We start from the raw sequence: 21,727 nt of genomic DNA on the forward strand, positions 1-21,727 counted from the left end.
CATGAACATAATATTCTCACCTGGGCCTAAAAGGCCGTGCATTGCGGGTACAGGTGGTCCCGGCATCGGCATTAAATTTGGGTATGCAAGAGGTCCCATGGGCAAAGGCGCGGGAGCAACAAACGCTGGTGGAGGAAGATGCAGCCCTGGCATCGCTAAAGCGACAGGTGGAGGTGCCGGCATTGTTAAAATAATCGGCATTGGCGGAGGTGGAGGCGGAGGCATCGGCATAGGCATAGGCATTGGCATTGGCATTGGCATAGGCATTGGCATAGGTAGTGGCATTGGCATAGGAAACATTGGCGGATGATGGTACGCTCCCGGATAAAAAGGCATATTTGTTTGGTTCGGTGGAGGTAACGGCGGCGGTGGCGGGGGAGGGGGTGGATAGCAGTATGGAGGCATTGGTCCAGGACTCCAGTAATATGGCATGCAATACGGCATTGGAGGTACAGGAATAGGAGGTGGAGGAATGGGTGGAGTAAGACCACCGGGCGGAGAAAGTCCATCGCGTCGAGAAAGTCCAGGTGGAGCGAAACAAGATACTAGTTCCACTAAGACAGTGAATATTGCGATCTAAAAAAATAAAATAGTAAAGAAAAAACCAGTTACTAAGATATACGGGATTCTTTTTGAGCTACATTTAAACATTCAATCAGCAGTATTTTTTGCGAAAACAAAATTATTTATTTTATTAGTATTATATTTATGTTTGTTCCTGAGTCATGGATGTTTTCTATGTATATAAGTATGTATTTATCTATTTAAGTATGTATATTATTTATTTTATTGGTGACGGGTTATTATCACCCCTTTCTTCCCGTGGCGACTTGGGATATGGGTTAAATTGTTAGGCGAGAGGCTGCAACCTGTCACTGCAATGTCACAGTTTGTTTTCTGTCAACCCCTTTTGCCAAGAGTGGCACTGAAATAGTAGTTTCATGTGCTCTGCCTACCCCTTCATGGGATACAGGCGTGATTGTATGTATGTATGTATGTAAGTATGTATATCGTCGCTTAGCACCCATAGTACAAGCTTTGTTTAGTTTGGGGCTAGGTTATCTGTGTAAGGTGTCCCCAATATTTATTTATTTTATTTATTTATTTTTTAGGAATTTTATCCGTTTAAAACAAAATACATAATATATTTAAGTAGATAATAGTTTCGTTTAACTACTATAGGAATTGAATTATGTTTTGTCTGGCATATAGCGTCATCACGAAAGTTTTCCAATATTTATAGGTTGCGGGAATAGATTTTATAATAAAACGTTTCCCAAATTCGTCACATTAAAACTTTTTAGTGTTTATGAAACAGAAAACATAATAAAACAGAGAGAAACGTCTAAATCATTGGCTGACGAATTCCGACATTCTCGATACAGTTACCTTGATGATAGTCATACTTAAACTACCCAGCAGCTCGAAGTATTCCCTGATACGTAATCCCCAAGTTGTGTATCTAATTAATGCTACTTATCGGACATGTACTTTCTAAATTTTCTCACCTTGCCAACACGGTCCATTGCTATCGCTACCACCACAAAACACGTCTGCAGTACAATACGAGTAAAGGTAGCCCTTTTTGCACTATTTTTAAACATGCACAGTGCACTTAGACCGAGTAGGTTTGTTTTCTCGTTTAAAATAGAAGAATGAGGGACAAAGTGAAAACAGAAGTAGCTCTAAAAAACAGAGGTTTCTTTTATTACTTAAAGATACGGATATTGGACAGCTATGACTAATGTCGATCCAGCGTCTGCTATTATTCCATTACAGTGGCAATATCCAGACACGTACAAAATAGTTACATAAACCCTTTTGTCTTACTTTAGGCAACTTTAGGCATTGCCAAGAATTTTGTAAGGTACAGCGGGACAAAACTCGACTGAGGGCCAAATGTAACTGGTCCATTTTTTTGACGTTTTACAATGTTTGCATTATTAAATAGAGTGAAAGCCGTGAAAGAAGGACAAACAAACAGACACATACTTTCCAATTTATAATATTAGTATGGAAGTATGGATTGGAAACTATCGACAACTTATTTTTTTTTATCCTTAACAGTAACCAAAGCTTTGTTTTATTGGTTTTTAAAAGATATACACTATACAGGCTGTTTTGTGGAAACGAATTACAGAATGATTAAAATGTATGAAATATTGAGAAGTTGTTACCTTTTCCGGCTACAAAAAAATGTGGTGTCTACGGATTTGTAAAATTAATACTGAAACACACTAAACAATAACCTTAGGCCGTAGGCCTTAGGGTTTCCCCTTTTTCTTATATTCAAATTAAAAAGGGTGCCTAACCCTTTAAGCACTTACCAAGGCCAATCTGTCACTCTCACATTGACATCTTGCCAGAACGTGACGGATGCTTTATCGACGCCGATAAATGATAAAATTGCGGCCATAATCGCCCTGCAGAACGGTCATCGAATTTGATGATTCGATAATCAGTCTGATCATCTGTCGCCAGTTACTTAAGGCGCCCACAGACGATGAGTTTGCTGGAGAAAGGACTGTCAGTTCTATTATGGCGCTGTCAAGATGCCCACTGTCAAATATCAGTCAATCACCGGACGGCAACGCAATACGTGTGGCATTGCCATTGCCTCCAAAGCCATTTTTAATAAGGCGACCTTTTAAATATTTTTCCCTTCTAACTGACGTCAGTGTGTTGCTATGTAAGAGAGTTACTATGTATGTGTATCATACGGCTACTTAGGTTCCCATCACTTAGTTTAGTTCCATTGCACTAACATACAAGGTTAGCTGGAAGAGATCCCTTAAAGGGATAAGCTCGCCTTTGTACATAACCGTTATAATTATTCTCTGTACAAGTAATTTGTTCTGTACAATAAAGTGTTTACTACTACTACTACTACTACTACTACATACTTACGCCGTGTCTTGCGTGGGCGACGGTCGCGCGACCGTCGCCCGACCGTCCCGTCGCGTCTCATACTTCCATATCGATAAGGTTTGATTTCGTATGCGTCGCATCGCCGTCGCGCGACCATCGCGCGACCGTCGCCCACCGAAACCACGGCGTTACCGGCACAGTTTTAGCGCATCAAATTATAGAAAGATGTTTAAATTTACAAGATTGCACAATACTATTGCAATCATTCAAACAATGGAAAAGCAAAATTCATAAATCAAAAAGCTAACGAGTAGGTTCTTATGCAACAAAGGAAACAAAGCATGTATTCGTTTTTATTCAGCTCTATAATCGTTGTAATTTACAATGTTTTAAATTCGTCGCATCGTCGTCGCCAAAATAAAGGAGCGTATGAAATTTGATGCAGACAAGTCAATCAAGTTAAATTCACTTTACTAATTCATTCAAACCGTTGTTACCGATTATTTTATCATAATATTATTTCGATTCCATTCCAATTTGAATTTGGTCTGATTCCACTAGGACTACAGTCAGATTTCTGTACCTTGTCGCTTTTAATCGTTTGACAATTTCGTATGATATTTCAAACAAGACGTTAATATGACAAGGTATACAGAAATCATCACTTCTTTATGCCGGCGACTGTACCACTAAGTATATATTATATTTGTGTCAAAAATGACGTTTTGGGTGATAATTTGATAAATATTATAGAATCGTGCTGTCTCTGCACCGTTACTTGTTAACAAGCCACATGTCATTTTTAACCGCCTTCCAAATCTCAAGGGAAGGGGTTCTCAATTCGTCTGTATTTTTTTTTAATGTTTGTTCCTCGATATCTCCGTCGTTACTGGACCGATTTTGAATTTTTTTTTATGAATGTATATGCATACAGATTGGTCCCATTTTTCTCAGAACCCAGTTCTGATAATGGGATCCTGGAGAAATTGAGGGAACTCCTCAAATCTGAAAGGCATACATATGGTGATTTTTGTGTTTTTAAAGGAACAGCATGCATTTACGTACGGAACAGTGACATTTGGTACAGTGGAACTCCTGATGATGGTCAGAATGGAACTCCTCAAATCTGAACGGCACACTTATAGTGACTTTGGTATTTTTATAAGAACAGCATGCACTTACGTCCAGAACAGTGACATTTGGTGCAGTGGAACGGCTGATGATGGTCAGAACGGAACTCCTCAAATCTGAACGGCACACTTATAGTGACTTTGGTATTTTTATAAGAACAGCATGCACTTACGTCCAGAACAGTGACATTTGGTGCAGTGGAACTGCTGATGAAGAAGTGAGCCGCCCCTGGTTAGAGTTCCGTTCTGATAATCATTCTCATCTGTAAGTACTTCAGAATCATCCAAATTTCAAAATTGGTTCAGAAATGACGGAGATATCAAATAACAAACATTAAAAAATACACAGACGAATTGATAACATAATCCAACATTTGAAAGTATTTATCACCAGAACCCCAAAGGAAGGCGGTTTTTTTTCTTAAAAATTATTTTCTTACATTTTCTCTTCATCTCCATTAAAGTTTTATTTTTGGAGATGATGTAAGACAAAAAAACCGTGATCGCTGTTGTAAAACAGGCATTAACTAAATAAAGCAAATAATTTAATAAAATGACGATTTGGAAGTTTTCTTATTTCGTTATATTTACTATAATATTATTGTAGCCTTTGTAGGTAATATTATAAACAATATAACCGATATAAAAACAAAAGATCATCAAAATTAAAATATTGTTTATTTCATTGACATAATTTTCTTAAAATACTACTTCTTAACATAGCACAATACATATTTTTATTATAACCTTATAAAGTAAAAATAAATGTGTAAAGTGAAAATTAATACAAAATGGCTATGCTCACAAAATTAATATAACAATTTATAACTTAATAGGTATGCAGTTACTTTCGTATTCAATATTGTTTTTTAATAGTCGAAGAATCCCTAACAGCGTTAAACTCCTTACCAATAAGTCACTTTTCTATATTATTATTTACTTATACAAGGACTTTTAACTTTTTAAGAACCCTCGACAGGCGAGACCGAGTCCGAGTATTTTATTGATTTCTTGTCTCATCTGAGTTGGACTGAATGCCTAGTCAATAGTTTGGTCTGTAACGAATCGCACGCTGTAAACGCTGATGTTTCTCTATTACTACAATGAAGGGGCGATAGAGAAAGATTACCGTTTCGTTCGCTTGGCATCGTCGCTAGGCCCTTTGGTCATATCAGTGTATTCGAGTATATCATGATCGTCATGGATCTTCAAGGTAGCTACCTCGAACGCTGTCCATGTTTCTGAGAACTCTATTTAATGACTGAATGTCAACCGTAGTACATAAACACCATAGTAAAACCAAAGACACTTCTCCACTTGGTTCTCTCCAAGAGTTAACTTAGGCGAACTCTTAAGACGATCTGTTATTAGGGTTTTGCAATGCTAACAAATTCCCCGTTGTTTATTTTCTTCCAACCTTTTCGTTCATGAGCGCGGACTTTACTTACAAGTTCTTTCCACTTACCCCCGCTCTTTCTGCTACGGTGGCGTTTCTTTTTTTTATTATCATCCTTGTCATCGGCTGAATGAATGTAAGTCATCGCAACCTTCTTTATCATATCCGCGCTAATTTGTGAAATAGGCTGTTGATACACAGCTACCGGACCAAAGTTGGGCATGTTCCTCACTGATGGAACACTAGGGAAGTTGTTGACATCTTTTTGAACGGATTCTAACATTTCTTCATACGGAGTTAGCTCTTGGAAGACAGGATTTTCTTCTTCTTCTGATGCTGTCTTTTCGATTACGGTTTGGAAAACCGGGTTGTAGGAGTAGCTCTGTATGACAGGAGAGAGTTGCCTGGGTCGGTACAGGCGGTCGGGTGGTTTGGGGATGCGTACAGGGAGTCTGTTGCGAATGAGTTGCTCGTACATGTCCGCGCACTCCTCGGGCAGGTGTAGGGGGTGCCAGTAGAAGGGGTCGCACTCGTGCACGCGGCGGTAGCGCTGCTCGAAGTCGAAGTCGTCGTGGTAGGTGACCCCTACCACCGACCCGCCAGCGCCGTGCGAAGCCACAGCTAACGCAACGCCGATGAAAATTAATTTGATCTGAAAGTCAAGTTGGCTACTGTAACACGTATATATATATATATATATATATATATATATATATATGTAGGTATATATATATATATATATATATATATATATATATATATGTGTATATATATGTAGGTGTATAAGGCTATAATTAGTACATTTTTGATTTGATTTGATTTATAAGGCTATTAATTAGTACATTTCTGGTACAAGTACGCGAAACGAGTGGCGATAAATTAAAACACAACCAAAGGGAGTGTTTCAAAGTGACACAGGTTATTATAAATTCTCTCATCGTATGTGTATTATTTTTAAATTACACATGGCCCTTTGAGGTTTCGACATGACAAGAGAAATACTACTTTGAATATAAGTGCGGAAAAAAGCACTATGTGTACTGCAAAATAAGTTAGTTAATGCTTTACTGTGCAACGTGAGCAACAGTTTGACTACCTACCTGAATAAATAATACATTTCAAATACAAAATTACTGCAGTAACAAGTTAAATAAGTTAGTTAATGCAATTTACTGTGCAAAGTGAGCAACAGTTTGACTACCTACCTGAATAAATAATACATTTCAAATACTAAATTACTGCAGTAACATATAATTACTACAGGGTCCAAGTATAATATTTAGAAAGGGCCCATGGTTTCTCCATGCTCTCTAAGATTCCACCAATAAGGTCCTCTTTGTTCTGAATTAAGAATGAGGCACAAGATCTATAATAAATAATCTTTCAAAAACTTTGAAATTGGGGTAGAAATTAAAATGACATAACTAAATTCTCACAATTCGACTCAGTACGGCTATTGTACGGTATACTAGTACACTGTTGCCAACCTTATGTAAACTGTCATTTTTATTATAATAGCTAGATTCCGTAGGTAGTCCACTGGATAACTAAAAAACACTATGTGTACTGCAAAATAAGTTAGTTAATGCAATTTACTGTGCAAAGTGAGCAACAGTTTGACTACCTACCTGAATAAATAATACATTTCAAATACAAAATTACTGCAGTAACATATAATTACTACAGGGTCCAAGTATAATATTTAGAAAGGGCCCATGGTTTCTCCATGCTCTCCAAGATTCCACCAATAAGGTCCTCTTTGTTCTGAATTAAGAATGAGGCACAAGATACATAATAAATAATCTTTCAAAAACTTTGAAATTGGGGTAGAAATTAAAATGACATAACTAAATTCTCACAATTTGACTCAGTACGGCTATTGTACGGTATACTAGTACACTGTTGCCAACCTTATGTTAAGTGTCATTTTTATTATAATAGCTAGATTCCGTAGGTAGTCCACTGGATAACTAAAAAACACTATGTGTACTGCAAAATAAGTTAGTTAATGCAATTTACTGTGCAAAGTGAGCAACAGTTTGACTACCTACCTGAATAAATAATACATTTCAAATACAAAATTACTGCAGTAACATATAATTACTACAGGGTCCAAGTATAATATTTAGAAAGGGCCCATGGTTTCTCCATGCTCTCCAAGATTCCACCAATAAGGTCCTCTTCACAGAATTAGATTTAGATAGAAGAAACGAGTTCATTTATTTGTATGGCGGCCGAGCGTGTCAGATTTTGTACTGAAGTTGTTACTTGCCTGTGATTTTAAATATGTCTCAGGCCGTTGAGTGTTAATAAGTTTTATGTTGTTGCAATTAAATATCATGTAACGAGGCATTTTTAATGTTTTTGTTGACTTCAACTTACAAAAATTGACGCCCGAAAGCTGCAAGCTGCGATTAAAGACGGACAACTCAGTGGATTTCACTGAGTTCATTTGACACGCTAAGTAGATACGTTTGCTTGATCTATGGTTTATATGACATCTGTGGTCCTCTTTGTTCTGAATTAAGAATAAGGCTCAAGATACATAATAAATAATCTTTCAAAAACTTTGAAATTGGGGTAGAAATTAAAATGACATAACTAAATTCTCACAATTCGACTCAGTACGGCTATTGTACGGTATACTAGTACACTGTTGCCAACCTTATGTTAAATGTCATTTTTATTATAATAGCTAGATTCCGTAGGTAGTCCACTGGATAACTAAAAATATTCGTTAAATTTATAATTTCATATCAATACTTGTGGTTTTTAACAATTATCGGCTTTGGCTCAAATCGTTATTAATGGCATTTGTCGTTTTTACCTACCTTAAACAACGGTTGCATACCATCTTTATTACTAGATTCACCTACTTTTATCAATTTTAAAGCAGTTAATTTGACTTTATTCAAGGTCAAATTACTTTACCCACTAGTGGATAAAATGCGTTTTTACCCGCTGGTATTAAAGGACAAAACACGTGTTTCCGAGCTAGTGAGGGGAAAAATACTATTATTAGTGAAAAGTTTCATAGAATTTTCTCTGATGATTGTTATGTAATAACTTAGTAAGTAATAGATAAACTAGTATATATGTAAATGTAAGAAAACTAAGCTGAAAACTGTCTTCATAAAAATATTCAGTGAATGTCGTAAGTGACTGAATAAAAAATACTTACAGTCATATTTTTGGAGTAATGTTTGATATCTGTGTTGTAAGTTGGCTTTGTTCTGTGCTAGTGATGGCGGTGGAGGAATTGTTTCATAACAGCAGCGTCAGGCCGCTGCCGTTGCCGGGCGCCGGCTGCGGCTCGGGCTCGAAGCGATTGATGCGGACCGTGCCGGGCTGCGCCCGCGCCCGCGCTCGCGCCCGCGCCTGCGGTGGCACCGCCCGGCTCCGTCACCTGCCCCCTTCAATCCAAATTACGTAAGAATGTGTTACATATTCGGATTTTAGCATTACACCTGACCAGGTTGCCAATCGTTACGCTTGACCAGCCTTTCGTTGTTGCGCAACATACATAAAATGCCAATCGTTCACTAAAGCCTCAGTGCCACTCTTGGATGAAAGAAAATGAAACTGTGACATTGCAGTGAAAGCCACAATTTAACCCCTTTCGTTGTTGTGTGCGATTAAAATCAGTTAACGATTCGGCTTTTACCCTTCGACTTCGGTTCTTATCGGGATCGCATAAGTGCGAACAAGATAGATATAAAACCCGAATCGTTAATGTCGTTAATGTCAATCGTACAAGTGATTGTCTCCTTAGCAGCATATTGATCTGCTGGTGTCAAGAATATTAACATTTCTTTAATTAAAAGGGTCATGGAGGAGGCCTTTACCCACCATAGAGATTCATGTCATAATTAATCTTAAACTGAAAATATAAACTTCTGTAATGAAAACAAATGAATAAAGGGTTTTTTGTTATTTTATTTTATGATTAAAAGGGTCAATTGCACCTCATGCATAAGATCCATATTTAATCCATATAGAATAATAACATTTCAGATACGCTGCTTCAGGGATTTGTATGTTAGGTATCCTAAAACCAGTTTTCTGTACCACCTCAATATCACTTAGTTACAAACGAGTTCTTAGTACGAGTACATTTTAGTGAAGCGTAGGTACGAATCTGTACCTTTCGAATCAGCGCTGATTCGTGAACCACGTTGGGTGGTCAGTGTCGTGTTTTCCGAAGCATAATCGTACGTGCTCGTACCTAAATCGATGATGCTGCTATGAACAAACTTACCTTAAAATTCGTTGTTTGGTTTCATTTAATTTAATTTCTGGCCATCGATACACTTTTATGACGACCGGCAAAAAGACTAGTGGTAGTTTTTTGGCGCATTTATTCCCTAGAAATATAATGTTACATATTGTTTTACCAAATATAGGAGAATTCATAAAATATATACCTAAAAGTTGTGATTTATAAATCTTATAATATTCTTTAATAAATGATAAATACTGACCTGTTACGTTCTTTGCCAGAAAATAGTCCGTTATATTAAAACCAGAGCAGTAATAAAATAATCCACATAACAACAAAACGGTTTGAATGTGCATATTGTAAGAGTTTTCCGAAGTAGGTAAGTAATAAAATTATATGTAAATTGAAAACATAAATAAGTATGACCTGTAAAGCATTGGCAATATAAATATGTACGTACAATATTACCCGTGTTATGTGATTCCAAATATAAAAGAGTGTCGTCAATATACTTATGCTCAAGAGTTCAATTATTATTGTTATATTCCTAAAACACAATTTTTACCTATTCTGTGTCATTAGATAACGCTGTAGCTTGCGTGGGCGACGGTCGCGCGATGGTCGCGCGACGGCGATGCGACGCATACGAAATCAAACCTTATCGATATGGAAGTATGAGACGCGACGGCGACGGTCGCGCCACCGTCGCCCACGCAAGACACGGCGGTAAAGCAAGTTTCATGTCTCTGTGCTGACCAGCACCATTTTAAGGGCCCATTTACACGACTCGAGAACTGGGCAGCTTGGCCAGAATTTTGCGAATCTTTTGTTTTATAAAACTTCATGACTGGTTTTAATGCACAGTTTCATAACTCTAAGTACACAATTTACCTAAATAAATAATAAATTATGTCATCCTAGTTCACAATCGTACTAACTTCGCGGAAAATATTGTACTAATAAATTACAATAACATTTTCGCCGTTATTAGTAAGACTATGAACAAATAACGGCTTTTAATTAAGTATTACAATGACGTACGTCGTACTTGATAATAAGCTACTAGACTCTTATCAAATTTGGCACAAGAAATGATTGTTTCCTGTAGTATTTGACATAAGAAACCAATTTTAATAGATTTTGGGTATTAAAAGTGTATGGTGGCTACGTATTTTCGATTAAAAATGTGTGTAATATTTATTTTAACTTTGGCCAACGAAAACGCTGTCAGACGTGTCGTGACGTCATAGAACCTAACTTAACTTCATGCCGAATCAATCACTGACATGATGAACTTTATGCCTCATAACTTAAATGTCAGAAAACTTTGTGCTGAATTCGATTTACGTCATGCGCAGACAATCTATAGATTAACATGGCTAATGATGTTTTTGCCTAATTAAGTTAAAGTAAACTTTATTTATAATAGTATTTTATGCAACTGGTGGTTAAAAGAGGTCAAAAAAGGTGAGTGGCGTTAATAAAGACGCCACGTGCATTTTTTGACTCAGTTAAACACCGTTGCATACAATACTTTTTCTACGACCAAGCACTTTGAAAGAAAATTATAAATTCAACAAATACCTACTTTCAGTCATCTTAGCTATCTAGTGGACCACAGCCACACCACCTACCATTTTGAATATGCAGTTTGAGTGCAAAAATGAAAATAAAACTGTCTATGGTATGGTTCTCTGAATACTGGCCACTAAGACGAATTGAGCCGCATCGAATCGAGTTCTCATACATTATTTTAATTTTCTACGCTGAAGTGAGTGGTTTGTTAAGTTGGTAGCAATGTTTTATAGAACTTTAACAGCTATTTCGTGCTACTGCTACTAAATGTTTTCAGGGTATAGACTAGATAGACTTGTCCTGACATCTTTTATGTAGGGTTTTAAAGATCTATGCACGACCTTGTAACTCACGAATAACAGTACGGGAGTAGAAAAATGTTTTTTTTTTTTGTGGTTTTCAAGTGGTAATAAAATATGGTAGTATTTTTTTTCGGTTAATTGGACCGTAATAAATAATATAAAATAGACTTTAAATAATTTTTAAGAAAAAAAAACCGTCGCCTTTAGGGTTCTGGTGAAAGCTACTTGCGAATGTTGGATTATGTAGAAATGTGTAAGTATTTTTTAAAACTGCTTTTAATGCTTTAATTATTAGATGACAACACAAATGAATATACGTATAACGTTAAAGTTTGAGGAGTTTCCTCAATTCCTCATGAATCCGATTATATTATAAGAAATCGAAGCTTGACAAACTTTGACTTGAAAACTCAATATGCTTAACAAACATAACTAAATAAATGTCACTGTTCTGAACTTAAATGCATGCTTTTCTTACAAAAATACCAAAGTCACTATGAGTGTGCCGTTCAGATTTGAGGAGTTCGGTTCTGACTATCATCAGCAGTTCCACTGCACCAAATGTCACTGTTCTGGACGTAAGTGCATGCTGTTCTTATAAAAATACCAAAGTCACTATAAGCGTGCCGTTCAGATTTGAGGAGTTCGGTTCTGACCATCATCAGCAGTTCCACTGTACCAAATGTCACTGTTCTAGACGTAAGCGCATGCTGTTCTTATAAAAATGGCAAAGTCACTATAAGCGTGCCGTTCAGATTTGAGGAGTTTGGTTCTGGCCATCATCAGCAGTTCCACTGCACCAAATGTCACTGTTCTGGACGAAAGTGCATACTGTTCTTATAAAAATACCAAAGTCACTATAAGCGTGCCGTTCAGATTTGAGGAGTTCGGTTCTGACCATCATCAGGAGTTCCACTGCACCAAATGTCACTATTCTGGACGAAAGTGCATGCTGTTCTTATAAAAATACCAAAGTCACTACAAGCGTGCCGTTCAGATTTGAAGAGTTCCGTTCTGGCCATCATCAGCAGTTCCACTGCTCCAAATGTCACTGTTCCGTACCTAAATGCATGCTGTTCCTTTAAAAACACAAAAATCACCATATGTATGCCTTTCAGATTCGAGGAGTTCCCTCGATTTCTCCAGGATCCCATCATCAGAACTGAGTTCTGAGAAAAATGGGACCAATCTGTATACATATACATTCAATCAAAAAAAAATCGGTCCAGTAACGACGGAGATAACGAGGAACAAACATAAAAAAAAAAAAAAAAAAAAAAAAACACAGACGACTTGATAACCGTCCTTCTTGAGAGATATGAGGCGACGGTTAAAAAGGGTCAAGTAGCCTATTCGTAACTAGTACTCGAAAATTCGTAACTCGTGTCGATTTAAAACACTCTCTTCGGCCGTGTTTTAATTTATTGCCACTCGTTTAGAACTTCCTCTTTTACGCGCTTGTATCTTAATGTATTATTATAGTGTTCCTAAAACATTGTTAGGTCTATTTATTAATGTTTTTGATATGGTAAATGATTAGATGATTACCCAACCCAAGTTTGGTTTTGTTAAGTTTAGTAAAGGGGTGGTAGTGGTTTCAAAAAGGTTTATGAAAACATTTCTATCAAGTATCGTATCCATTTACGCCTTTATTTTTAACTGGTCATGGTTTCTGTTATAAAATTACCTGTTGTTTATTGATTTACGATTATTAGCTATTTGCTTAAAATACTCAGTCATTTCTTGCAATTTTTTGTTGGTTATGAACGAAGGTACCAGAAAATTTATTTTTGGGCAGGGTTCTTGGGCATATCTCTTGATTCTCCTTGAATGGGGTGCATATTTGGAGTTATCATTCAGAATATTATAATACATTTTTCGTAATAATTCTTCTGGCTCTGACAAATTCCTTATTTTTGTCAGAAACAAATCTTTATCGTTCGATTCTAAGTGCCGTTTTAATCCTGCGGAAAATCATGACTTATTATCTATTACAATACTTTTGTTATAATATTATTTATATGAATAAACTGGACTAAAAGAACTTTGGACTTAAGCCTCGCAATATTGTACATCTGACCATTGGCTCTTGTATACAGGTGTATCCCCTGTAGGTCATCTCCAAAAGCAACTTTTAAGAGTACAGAAAAGAATATTCCCACGTGGCGTCGTGTCGTCCATGATGGTCAATCTAAGCATGACAATGCCTGGTTCTCCTTTTTGAATGATAAACGCATGAGGCTTCACGAGCAGGCCTCCAACCCCCGCCCACCTGGGGGAGAACACACCTGCCGTGTGTGCGGACGAGGGATCCTCTCTCGAATTGGGCTATACAGCCACGAACGCAAGTGACGTAAGGATGCTGATTAAATCATCTGTCATCAGATGCAAAGGCCTATTATTACTATGATTTGTTATAATATTAGTTTTATTTCTTTTCACGTACAAACACTCGTACGAGTATGCATAAGCACTTATAACATAAACATTTTTGAAATCTGTTTTACATTTAACGTAGAATTACAACATAGTAATATCATAATTTTACGTATACCTACTTCTAACATCAAATAATACAAAATAGAAAACCTCTCATTTCTGTCTTAAGGTGTAGTGCCTATAAATATTTATAACTTATAAGGCACAGGGGAAGTCATTCTTATAAAATAAAGTTGCAATGCATTCCAATGCAATGCACTTTAACGCGCTTTCACCTCAGAACAATATGTTTTCGGGACACACAGTTGATCGCAAGCTGATTTTCCCAGTTTCCGCATACAACAGCGGAGCTCTTTCGTTAGCAGACGTAAACGTTTTTTTAAAATGCCTATATGGTGTTTTAGTTTGTAGATCTTGAAATTTTCGCTGGTAGTTGTATAGCGTGTGCTACGCGTTACAAATGGTCCTTTTTTCTGCTTGGGGTATATGTTTCGGTAATGTTGTCTATTTTTTTCGTTATTCCCAACGAACATAGGAAACGCCATCATGACATCTGAATTATTCTTTGTTTGGCAATGATTATCTTTACTGGTATCACAACTAGTCAGTTTTTTAGGAGCTGTGAACATAAGATACCCAGGCAGCTCGCGAACATCTAAAACAATGTAATAGTCTGATATTGTTTTTTTTTGTCTTTCCTGATTTCTGTATAATCATCCTATTTATTGTACATGCTAGCTGGTACCTAGTTTATAATTCAGAAAAGAAACATACATTTTGGTAAGTAGTTTCATAGGATGAGTCATATATTACCCTTTTCTGCAGTCATGTTGTTGCAGCAAAGTCAAAGTAGAGGTAGAGGAATTAAAATATTATTCACCTAATACCAGTATAAACAAATAAAGCATTAAGATTAATAATAGGCTAGTTAGTCAAATCAGTTTCTATTTAAGAACTGTCAAAACGATTTGCTCCTATGGAATTAATATGGTACCTAACTTAGTGACGTCACGATCAACTCGTTAACTTATATATTTCTACCTGATATATTAAATACGAATTATGTTTAAAAATAACTACTGTCCACATTGTTCTTCTAATTATCTGGTGCTGAATTAAGTATTTTATTTTAAGCATAAGTATAAATACCCTATTATTATAAATTATGTTTAATTCAAAGAATATAATTACTCACTTTCCCCTTCCATTATTTTTTTAATGTACAGTTCACCGTCAGTGACAGTTTGAATTGCAGGTGTGGGTTTTGCCTTAACATATAATGTCAAGTAAATATGACTGGTGTATAAAATTATCTGACATAATTGCATTTTAATGCACAGGAAAAACACCCGTAATGAATTCGGGCATACCTTTAAAATACAATGCGTTGGATTTCTGCAATAAAGTGGTGCAACCGATCGTATAAAAATGGTAGTCGTCAAAATACGATAAGCTAATGTATTAGTTATAACTGGTCAATATGCCTATTTCGAGCGTATCGACACACCATAGTATGATACATGTACTGTCTGCTAATATTGATGAAATAAAAAATCATATTTGATAAAAATGACTATTACTGTTTCGTTTTGATAGGATATACCAACTTGTAAACGTAATACTTTTCCATGAAATGTCAAACGTCTACTGACGCAGTTATATTGAAATACCTACTTTTGAAAGAGTGTTTGATTCGAATTGTGTTTTTAACAAAAATAACTTCAACTGTTATTTAAATTGCACATCTTCAAGAAGAATATGGTGGATTCAGAGGTGTAACAAAACTAGCCTTTGAAGTGGCTTGACCAGAGTTCTTCTTTATTGGGACAGGTCAGTTTTATTTTTATTTTGAGTCGTTAACTGTTACAAATTTAAATCGTTTTTCAGTTATAATCGTGTACACTCCGACTTTGACGACCGGTCTGGCTCAGCCGGTAGTGACCCTGCCTGCTAAGCCGCGGTCCTGGGTTCGAATCCAGGCCACGTAGCCGAATGGCATTTCTCCGACGCCAAACGAAAGCGATACGCCGCTGGCTCTGTCGCGCCAATACGCAAGCGCGATAGAGATAGATATCTACTAGCGCTTCGTTTCGTGAGCGTTTCGTGAGCGATTGTGCCATTCGGCTAGCCACCCAGGTAAGGGCATTTATTTGTGTGATGAGCACAGATATTTATTCCTGAGTCATGGATGTTTCCTATGTATATAAGTATGTATTTATCTATCTAAGTATGTATATCGTCGCTTAGCACCCATAGTACAAGCTTTGCTTAGTTTGGGGCTAAGTTGATGTGTGTAAGATGTCCCCAATATTTAAGGGCATTTATTTGTGTGATGTGCACAGATATTTGTTCCTGAGTCATGATGTTTTCTATGTATATAAGTATGTATTTATCAATCTAAGTATGTATATCGTCGCTTAGCACCCATAGTACAAGCTTTGCTTAGTTTGGGGCTAAGTTGATCTGAGTAAGATGTCCCCAATATTTAATTATTTTTTTATTAATAATTTCGTACCTTTTGGCGTTGAGACCCTTGGCCCGTGGGGTGCAAACGCCTTAAATTTATTTAAGGAACTATCCAAAAAACTGTCAGAGGTCAGCGGTGACCGTAGGGCTGGCAGCTTCCTCGCCCAAAGAATAAGCCTAGCGATTCAGCGAGGAAATGCTGCCAGTGTCTACGGCACCATGCCTAAGGAGTTCACCTAGTTTTTAATATTTTTAGTTTAGTTAGGTATTTGTTTTTAGATTAAGGTTTAAATTATCATTAGTATTATTGTTTTTATTTATAATTTTGTACCCAATAAATAATCTGGAAGTCGTTATTATTATTTTTATTTTATTTATTTTATACTCCATAATCCAAAATAAAACATTCTGTAAATTAGCTTTATTGTACTAAACAAGGAAGTAATAACACGAATAGTGTACGAAAACTTATTAATAAGTATTTAATTTCAGATGTCGATTATATGGGTAAAGCTAACAGGAAATGAGAGTTTGCGTATTCACCTTATAAAAGGCTGACTTTAAACAAGTTCGTGAGTTCATTTGTGAAAATCATCTTTCATCCAGTGTCTACAAATAAATAAAGACAGGTTAAAGAAGGAATGCTATAACAAGATTCGATACCGATTTTCATCTCGGACACACAATTTGTTTATTTTGGTAGAGTCGTGGCCAAGTGACCAAGTTATTCAACGGTCAAGATAACGTATAATTTCATAGAATAGAGTATAAAAATAACACTTGTACAAGTGGAGCTCTGAACTTAAGTAGCAATTCATTATTATTATTCGTTTGTCTTTTTCTTTTCTCCGGACATTCCAGACGTGGCGCCGAAGTCAACAGCACAGAGGCCCTTTAAGCCTATGACTTTTTAGTCTAAAGGCAAGGGATGCACGTGGTGGATTCGAGTCGAGTGCACAATGTTTACATCCGGAGATGGTCCCCGCCACCTGCAGACTATTGCACTTTTGTCTGCGACGGGAATTAAGGCTATTGTTGTTGTTGGATGAACTGGATAATGGGCTACGGAAGGGACTATAGGATACCTTCCGTCATAATGAGTCTCGGAATAGTAAAAGGCAGGCGGTGACTTGCCAGCTGAATGAGTGGGCCCTGCAAATGGCTGATTGAGTGGGCCCTGCATGCACAGTGCGACAACAGAGCGACAGTGGCTAAGAGGTTGTCAAGAGGTGAATCTGCGGTAGCCAGATTCCGGAAATCAGTTCAGTAGGCCGCCGGAAAAAGCAAGCACACAGGTAAGTCTTCAGAAGTTACCCTCGAGGGGTTGTATAAAAATTACAAATTATTATACCCTGGGCAAAGGCTTCGCTCTTCGACTTCCACTCGTCCCAGTTATGAGCGATCGTCGGTCAGTCGTACCTATATATATATATATAAGTATACATGTCCAGGTCGTCTCCGCCTTGGTCCTGGATCTGTCAGCGCTCTGTCCGTCTTTCGGCTAACGTCGCTATTTTAGCCCATCTTTGTGGGTGCATACTGCATACGGCAGACATGTCCTGCCCAGTCTCATTTTATGTAAAATAAAATTACTTGTGTATTTCAACGTTTTTTTATTAATCCTCTTAATTAAAAAAAGAAAACTGTTTCAACTTATAGTGCAGCTGAATGCAGAATTAGCTGCTTATAGTGCAGAATTAGGTGCCAGAAGTGTCAAGCCCTAGCGTTGACTAGTAAAAAATGGATGTACACATCTTACTCAAAAATATGTCTGTCCCATAGCACTTAGTCTGGTGTAATAAGAGCATAGTACCATATTTATGAGACGATTTTTCGATACATATTTTTGCACTTGACTGTTCATAATAAAATTCGGTTCAAGGCTTTTCAAGAGTACCGTCTTTTAAAACCTAGTGATTTAATGTTATTTGCCTGTATGTTATGTTCAAAATGATGCAAGGAGAACAGGCAAGGTGTAAAGCAAAATAATTATTAGTATTAGGTATAATATAAAGCTATGACCCAAGTCAAAAAGTGTACAAGTGCAAGGCGCGTACAGCTCAGGTTGAAAAAAGTGCAAAACTTACATGACATAATGATTTTTTTACACCTAAGTTACGCGAAACGTGTATAGTCTCTTTTTGCAGGAGCAACAAAAGTATTCTTAAATAAAAGATAAAAGATCGTTATCACGTTATACGACTTATAGGCGAGGCGGACAGCAGCATTTTTCTTGCGGTGTTAGATCACCACCAGTAGTTCTTCTGGCATGAATGTATTTACGAATAGTTTTCTTTTCCCAACTGACGCATATTTTTTCAATTGAGCTTCTTGATGCTTTTTCACAAGCCCACGGAGTTTCAAGAACTCTAGTGCTTCATCATCAATTTCGAAATCTAACTTGCATTCTGTAGAGAGATCAAATGTCATGCGTCAATGTCGTAATCAAAATTTCTCAAAAAAAAAGAATTGATGCATATTATGTATTTTCTGTATGATTTAATTGATTTAGTGTGTGCTGCAATCTGACGGTGGAATATTGCCGAAATATTCCCTATTACTATAACGTATCATTTATCGGTGTTAAACTGCCAAGACTAACTATTTCCTTTTGACTAAGTAAAACTACTTAACGCTAGTTTGTAGCTGACTCTAATAACTTTTGCAGGCTGTGTTAAACGGTATAACTCGTATTTACATAAATAGGTATTTAGGTATTACCTGAGTAATATAATAATTGATATAGTGGTGAACTGAACTATCTAAATAGTTGACTGTATATCAAAACCCGTTGATTGACTTGGTACGAGTAGAATAAGTGTATACCAACCTTTGTTTGGAGGACATTCACAATAAAAATTAGGAGCTTTATGAGGTACACTGTCGATTTTTCCAATCAAACGACGTCTCGATACTCTCGATATTCCTGGCTCCGTGGCAGGCTTATCTAGCATCCACCTGTCCCATGGTATATGTTCAGCGAATATTAAATTGATTTTAAGCAGAATCAGTAAAATCGGGAACATGGTGATCTGTCCAAAAAGAAATAAAAATGTTTTATGTACCTACTCAACTTTGTGTGGGTAGTTGTTCAAGTATTATCATTGTTGTGTTTATACATATTATGTAGTTTATATTTATTACTCTGGGAGACAGTGTTACATGCACCTGCACCGACCACAACCTTGCCAAGAGTTTATCACTAGTCTAACACTGTCTCTAGATATTCGCTAGCGTAGCATAAGGGACGCTGATAATCAATAATGTTAAAGTACTTATATTTTTCCTATTTTCGCCCATTTCTTTGCAATTTTAAAGATTTTGTATAAAATGTTGTATTTGTCAGTTTATATTCAGAGATGTACAAAATGGTTTTAAAAAAGCATTTAAATACAAAATGCAAAATACTTTTCAGATTTACTATTTCAAATGCAAAATACCAAATAGTTTTGAGTTTTGTATTTCAAATGCTAAATGCAAAATAGGTATTTTCAAAATACTTTTTGAAAATAAAATACCTTTTGACCAAATCTCAGATATTTTTATTTATTTTCGGTATTAATAATCATGAGAAATAGAGTCACAATGCCGAACAAAAACGTCTAATAACATGGCACCTAATGAAAGTAATGAATGACATTTTGGTCATATTTATCAGTAGGCAATCAATAAATTATGTTATGTTATTTTATTTATTAATAACATAACAGAATTTATTGATCGCCTACTATTTTTAGGTATTATTATACCTATTATACCTACTCACTTAAATAATGTAAAAAAACTAGACTAACGAAAAGAGAGCCATAGCCATGGAGCCCCATTTTGTTGATTGTGCATTGTGCATCTAGTTCTTATATTTCATACCTATATCACCTAAATGCTCTTTATTTATTTTCATTCTATAGCTTAGGATTTTTACAATAGGAATAATAACTCAACACTTAAAAGTAGGTAGGTAATTAAATCAAAATCAGTCATTAGCACTCAGCACCAGCAGTCCAGCAAACAATAAATCCGTTAAATCGTCGGCGTCAGTGGCGTCGCTTTCCATAGATAATATTCGTTTTCGTTTGACATTGACAGTGTCAAATTGACACTAGTCAGTCAGGCGCGCATGGCTAGCAGCATCGGTCAAATTCGGCAATACAAGCGTCATTTGTTCACATTTTGTTTGACTGGTAATGTTGGCTAAACTTAATTTAATCATAAAGTATTTTGCATTTTGAAATGCATAATTATTCAAAATGCAAAATACATCTCAAAAAGTATTTCAAATAAAATACAAAATGTTTTTTACTAAAAGGCATTTAAATGCAAAATACAAAATAGGTATTTTGCATTTTGTATTTGCATTTTAAATAGAATTATTTCAAATAAATCGCATCTCTGTTTATATTCTTTACTTAATAGCAAATATTAGTGATTTTTAACATTATTATTATTTAGAGCCTCATGTCTTCCTACTGGGACAAAGCCTTCCCCCTGTTTTTCCACTCTTCCCTGTTCAGAGGAAAGGCTTCCAAAAAGGAGTCTACGTCATCCCGCCATCGCTGACGTGGTCTGCCGGGTCCCCGATTTTACTCGTGGGGCTCCTACTCCGTAGGTATCTTGGCCCACAAGTCATCACGCAGTCACGCATCCGGCAGACATGGCCAGCCCAGTCCCATTTCAACTTAGCCGCTTTTCGAGCTACTACGTCTATTATTTTAGTTTTAACATTAAAATATTTCGAAACCTTTCATATATTGCGAATTGCATCTAGACTTAAAAAATTTAGTTTTCATCGAATCGCATCGTGCAACATTTGTGCTAATATGAAAGAGTGATAAAGAGATATGAAGCGTTTTGATAGCGTATGTCAGCAATTCCCGTCAACTTTGTACAATGCCACGTCAGCAAATTTTAATTGATCCTATTTTGTTACCAACATTTAGTAATATAATTCGACTTTCGTAAGATATATACAGGGTAATTGTTATAATTAAGAAAATATAGAACCTTAATGACGAAATAAAACTTAATAAAATCTCTATTCATCAACAAAATCTTGGTAACAAAATAGGAATTAATAAAAACAAATTTAACTTTTCCCTTAATTTTTGTACAAAGTTGACGGGAATTGCTGATGTACTCGTATGTGTAGACTTAAAGTTACGCAGACGCTATCGGATATGTCAGTGTCAGATTAGAGGCAAGCTAGTCGTGGCCATAGACACAACACAATTTAAGGGTAAAATTTCTAGTGAAATCGACATTTCAATTACTCATTTCTAACTACCTATATGAAGGTATAATCATCGAAACAAATAAAACAATTTTTGTAAAATGT

At 36.3% G+C, this 21,727-nt stretch overlaps 2 protein-coding genes across 2 annotated transcripts; both read right to left on the minus strand.

The window, feature by feature from the left end:
- Positions 1-4,654: 4,654 nt before the first annotated feature.
- Positions 4,655-8,761, minus strand: LOC125241717. The gene is made up of 2 exons (XM_048150322.1): positions 8,576-8,761; positions 4,655-6,046 (listed from the first exon to the last, which is right to left on the minus strand). The coding sequence occupies exons 1-2, from the start codon at positions 8,579-8,581 to the stop codon at positions 5,366-5,368; spliced, it is 687 nt and encodes a 228-aa protein (XP_048006279.1). The 5' UTR covers positions 8,582-8,761; the 3' UTR covers positions 4,655-5,365.
- Positions 8,633-10,384, minus strand: LOC125241718. Its single transcript, XM_048150323.1, has 3 exons — positions 9,876-10,384; positions 9,653-9,758; positions 8,633-8,807 (listed from the first exon to the last, which is right to left on the minus strand). The coding sequence occupies exons 1-3, from the start codon at positions 9,967-9,969 to the stop codon at positions 8,633-8,635; spliced, it is 375 nt and encodes a 124-aa protein (XP_048006280.1). The 5' UTR covers positions 9,970-10,384.
- Positions 10,385-21,727: the final 11,343 nt, after the last annotated feature.

The sequence above is a fragment of the Leguminivora glycinivorella genome, chromosome Z, assembly GCF_023078275.1.
Source record: "Leguminivora glycinivorella isolate SPB_JAAS2020 chromosome Z, LegGlyc_1.1, whole genome shotgun sequence".
Taxonomy (NCBI): domain Eukaryota; kingdom Metazoa; phylum Arthropoda; class Insecta; order Lepidoptera; family Tortricidae; genus Leguminivora; species Leguminivora glycinivorella.

Bases quoted from the DNA above. Each gene is read 5' to 3' on its own strand.
- LOC125241718 (XM_048150323.1), bottom strand. From the start codon at position 9,969: ATGCACATTCAAACCGTTTTGTTGTTATGTGGATTATTTTATTACTGC. The intron at 9,759-9,875 runs GTCAGTATTTAT...TTATATTTCTAG, and splicing joins TCTGGCAAAGAACGTAACAG to GGAATAAATGCGCCAAAAAA. The intron at 8,808-9,652 runs GTAAGTTTGTTC...TTTGGATTGAAG, and splicing joins ACCAAACAACGAATTTTAAG to GGGGCAGGTGACGGAGCCGG.